Raw genomic sequence first — 5000 nt, forward strand, 5'->3', positions numbered from 1 at the left:
AAGATTTTTGATTGTTATTAAACTGTCTAAATTTAATATTGATGCCTCACATCTTACCTCTAATAGTAGACGAGACCAACGCCGAGTAGTCTCACTTGAATGCAGAGTGAATCGACGAGATCATCATCATCATCATCATCACTTTATTAACAGACACAAGGTCCAGTATAAAAACAGACAATACATAAAATCATAACAGACCCCAATACATTACATTAAAGAGTTGTACCAATGTGCCCAAATGCTGGACTGGTACTTAATAGCACTGAGACCAGGTTGAGACAGCATCATGATAATCAAGTTCTGAGACACATTAAGACGACAGATAAACTTGTAGGTCCGATTTCTCAGCAGGGCATGAAAGGTGTAGACTCCTGCACCACAAAACATTTCACTAGCACTGCAGCACCTTGGCTTTCTGAGCAGAATCCTCATGCAGTCATTATAAGCAACCTGAAGCTTTTGAATGCTAGCCTGCTTAAACTTGACCCACAGGGGGGCAGTATAAAGGGGAGTACAATAGGCTCTAAACAGGCTAATCTTGACCTCATCAGAGCAAAAATCAAACTTTTTCCTCAGCATATTAGCTTGTGCATACAAGACACGCCGCTGCCTATACATGTCATCATCATCACTCATTTGATCAGTAAAAATGTGACCCAAGTACTTGTTTTTACAGCACACTTCCAGAACCTGTCCTGACAAATACAAAGAAGGGAAGGAGAGATCCTTATCATCTCTTGTTCTGCAAACCATAATGACTCTTTTTAGCATTATATTTCAAAATCTACTCCATACGCAGAACAGATATTCAGCAGCTGTTGAAAACCAGCACTGCTTGGAGACAGGATGGTCAGATCGTCAGCGTACATCAAAGGATTTATCCAGGTCATTCAGAGAGGTCATTCATGTAAAAATGTATATGTTAATTAAGATGTTTGGTTAATTTTCTTTTTGAAGAGATCCTTTATTAATTTGTTTGGGATGAGGGTTTACTCTCAACAGATTTGAGAACTGAATTGAAATGAAGAAACTGAATTTCTAACTCTTTTGTTTTTAGTCTGAAATCTATTTTTGGTGAATAACATCTACTTTGTTTTGATTATTTGGATTTGCCTGTAAAAGACGTTTTTCTTTTTTGAGTGGTTTTCATAATAGTATCTCCAATACACTGGATTTATATTGAACTTCCCTGTGTTTATATTGTTGCTCTGATTGTTGCTTTATTTGTTTGCCTTCTACTTGGTGGTTGAGACTTACGCTATGTGGGTTCATGGCAGAGTGCCCAAATCTGAAACGTTAAAATTGTCATTCTAAACTCTGGCTGGCACCTCAACAACCTACAATCTGCTACAGAAAAATTAATATGATTAATGTTTGTTTATTAACTGGCCCTGCCCCCTGGCCTCCTGTCACATTGCAAAAGGGGCCCCTAGACAAAGGATGTTGAGTCTCCCTCCCTGCCTCAAATCAAACACACCTACACTTTACTCAGTGTCAGTTTAGATAAATCAAACACACCTACACTTTACTCATTGTCAGTTTAGTTAAATCAAACACACCTACACTTTACTCAGTGTCAGTTAGATAAATCAAACACACCTACACTTTACTCATTGTCAGTTTAGTTAAATCAAACACACCTACACTTTACTCAGTGTCAGTTAGATAAATCAAACACACCTACACTTTACTCAGTGTCAGTTTAGATCAGTCAAACACACCTACACTTTTCTCAGTGTCAGTTTAGTTCAGTCAAACACACCTACACTTTACTCAGTGTCAGTTTAGTTAAATCAAACACACCTACACTTTACTCAGTGTCAGTTTAGTTCAATCAAACACACCTACACTTTACTCAGTGTCAGTTTAGTTCAATCAAACACACCTACACTTTACTCAGTGTCAGTTTAGATAAATCAAACACACCTACACTTTACTCAGTGTCAGTTTAGATAAATCAAACACACCTACACTTTACTCAGTGTCAGTTTAGATAAATCAAACACACCTACACTTTACTCAGTGTCAGTTTAGTTCAATCAAACGCACCTACACTTTACTCAGTGTCAGTTTAGATAAATCAAACACACCTACACTTTACTCAGTGTCAGTTTAGTTCAGTCAAACACACCTACACTTTACTCATTGTCAGTTTAGTTCAGTCAAACACACCTACACTTTACTCAGTGTCAGTTTAGTTCAATCAAACGCACCTACACTTTTCTCAGTGTCAGTTTAGATAAATCAAACACACCTACACTTTACTCAGTGTCAGTTTAGTTCAATCAAACGCACCTACACTTTTCTCAGTGTCAGTTTAGATAAATCAAACACACCTACACTTTACTCAGTGTCAGTTTAGATAAATCAAACACACCTACACTTTACTCAGTGTCAGTTTAGTTCAGTCAAACACACCTACACTTTACTCAGTGTCAGTTTAGTTGTACCTACATGGAGCAATATAAGATTCCAGACTCAGATTGTGATAATATCCCGTGATGTACTTTTTTATAAGTAATTTTAGTTTGAAAAGCTTTTTATTTTTAGAATCATTAGTTTAACTACTTTTCATTGTAATTCAGCTACTAGTTTGGTAAACTACAGTGTCAAAGTAGTTTTCCCAACACTGTCTGTCTGTGGTTGGTTTTGACATGTTCTCTCCAATGTCTCCATGCTCTGAGCCCAGGTACCTGGTGTTGGAGCATGTGTCAGGTGGAGAGCTATTTGACTACCTGGTGAAGAAGGGCAGGTTGACCCCCAAAGAGGCCAGGAAGTTCTTCAGACAAATCATCTCCGCCCTCGACTTCTGCCACAGTCACTCCATATGGTCAGTGAGATGCTGATGAATTCAAAGCACATGTACTTATTGTATAGATATCAGTTTTCAAATTTTTACATTTATTTTTGCTGTCCTCCTCATACTGAAACTACATAATAAGTCGATTTCTGACTCCCAAAACGACATATATGAGTGAAACGCTGCGTGTAGGTGCTACCCCTTCCGTGGGACATGGTTAATTTGAAATGCATCATGTCTGAAATGAGCATTATTCGTTGTAAATGGACCCACTCGGCCTCTCTCTGGCCTTATGAGGCGACACCTTTTTCACATGACTTTTTCTTTTCGCTAATGTGTGTTTCCAGTCACAGAGACCTGAAGCCAGAGAATCTTCTCCTGGATGAGAAGAATAACATCAGGATAGCAGACTTCGGCATGGCCTCTCTCCAGGTGGGGGGCAGCCTGCTGGAAACCAGTTGTGGGTGAGTACTGGCTGTAATGGGGTGAAGGGATCTGCCACGTCAGAGAGTGGTTTCATGATTCCCAGCAAGCTTCTTAATGATCTTTGTTAAAGCAGCTACGAGCAAGATTTTCGATTGTTATTAAACAGTCTAAATGTAATATCGATGCCTCACATCTTACCTCAGATAGTAGACGAGACCAACGCCGAGTAGTCTCGCTTGAACGCTGAGTGAATCGGCCAGTGTTGTCTTGATGATTAGTCTGTCAGCAGGCCGGCAGATCAGGAAGTGAAATGAAACGGTTAGCGGCAGCCACTTCGGCCATAACCACAAAATTACAAAATAACTTTCAAACAAACTGTTAGAATATAACGAGAGATGTTCGCCAGAGCAGAAAGTAGCGAGGACAGCTGTTTTGGGTCTGCTGCTACGGCCGTAAACCGTTTCGCTCTGTCTAGCAACTGTTTACAGCTGCCGTAAACCGTTTCGCTCTGCCTAGCAACAGACCCAAAACAAGAAGGATGGATTTCCTCTCTACATCAAAAGGGCTTTCTACTCTCGCGAACATCTCTCGTTATATTCTAACAGTTTGTTTAATGAGATTAAAAAGGTGATGTATAAGTGTTTAATAAGTGCTTACCGTGTTGGTAATCAGTTAATTTATCTATAGATAGCTGTGTTCATTTTGTTCTTTAAATGTGCAGAATGGCCTCAAATGAAAGATGAGAAATGTGTCTTTTCCAGTGACATCTAATACGTGATGTTTAATTGATTTTAGCATTGGAACAATTGGAGGATGCACACCGAGTGTACTAAATATTAGGATGTGTTCAGAGGCAGAGTAGGGTGTTCAGAGGCAGAGTAGGGTATTCAGAGACAGAGTAGGGTGTTCAGAAGCAGAGTAGGGTGTTCAGAGGCAGAGTAGGGTGTTCAGAGGCAGAGTAGGGTGTTCAGAAGCAGAGTAGGGTGTTCAGAAGCAGAGTAGGGTGTTCAGAGACAGAGTAGGGTGTTCAGAAGCAGAGTAGGGTGTTCAGAGACAGAGTAGGGTGTTCAGAGACAGAGTAGGGTGTTCAGAAGCAGAGTAGGGTGTTCAGAGACAGAGTAGGGTGTTCAGAGACAGACAGAGTAGGGTGTTCAGAAGCAGAGTAGGGTGTTCAGAGGCAGAGTAGGGTGTTCAGAGGCAGAGTAGGGTGTTCAGAAGCAGGGTGTTCAGAAGCAGAGTAGGGTGTTCAGAGACAGAGTAGGGTGTTCAGAAGCAGAGTAGGGTGTTCAGAGACAGAGTAGGGTGTTCAGAGACAGACAGAGTAGGGTGTTCAGAAGCAGAGTAGGGTGTTCAGAGGCAGAGTAGGGTGTTCAGAGGCAGAGTAGGGTGTTCAGAAGCAGGGTGTTCAGAAGCAGAGTAGGGTGTTCAGAAGCAGAGTAGGGTGTTCAGAGACAGAGTAGGGTGTTCAGAGACAGAGTAGGGTGTTCAGAGACAGAGTAGGGTGTTCAGAGACAGAGTAGGGTGTTCAGAGGCAGAGTATGTTCAGAGACAGAGTATGGTGTTCAGAGACAGAGTAGGGTGTTCAGAGGCAGAGTAGGGTGTTCAGAAGCAGAGTAGGGTGTTCAGAGACAGAGTAGGGTGTTCAGAGGCAGATTAGGGTGTTCAGAAGCAGAGTAGGGTGTTCAGAGACAGAGTAGGGTGTTCCGAGACAGAGTAGGGTGTTCAGAGGCAGAGTAGGGTGTTCAGAGACAGACAGAGTAGGGTGTTCAGA

At 41.4% G+C, this 5000-nt stretch overlaps 1 protein-coding gene across 2 annotated transcripts in view; it reads left to right on the forward strand.

Moving 5' to 3' along the window:
* The window catches only part of LOC310788030 (serine/threonine-protein kinase BRSK1-like), a gene marked incomplete at both ends in the record, with an annotated part of 47384 nt that overhangs the window by 7506 nt on the left and 34878 nt on the right, over nt 1–5000 (forward strand). For both annotated transcript variants that reach the window (XM_083649501.1, XM_083649502.1), the window contains 2 exons: nt 2693–2833; nt 3151–3267. In XM_083649501.1, coding sequence (XP_083505627.1) covers nt 2693–2833; nt 3151–3267 — 258 coding nt within the window. The remainder of the gene's footprint in view (nt 1–2692; nt 2834–3150; nt 3268–5000) is intronic.

Source organism: Poromitra crassiceps (assembly GCF_964638095.1).
Source record: "Poromitra crassiceps genome assembly, chromosome: 13".
NCBI classification, from domain to species: domain Eukaryota; kingdom Metazoa; phylum Chordata; class Actinopteri; order Beryciformes; family Melamphaidae; genus Poromitra; species Poromitra crassiceps.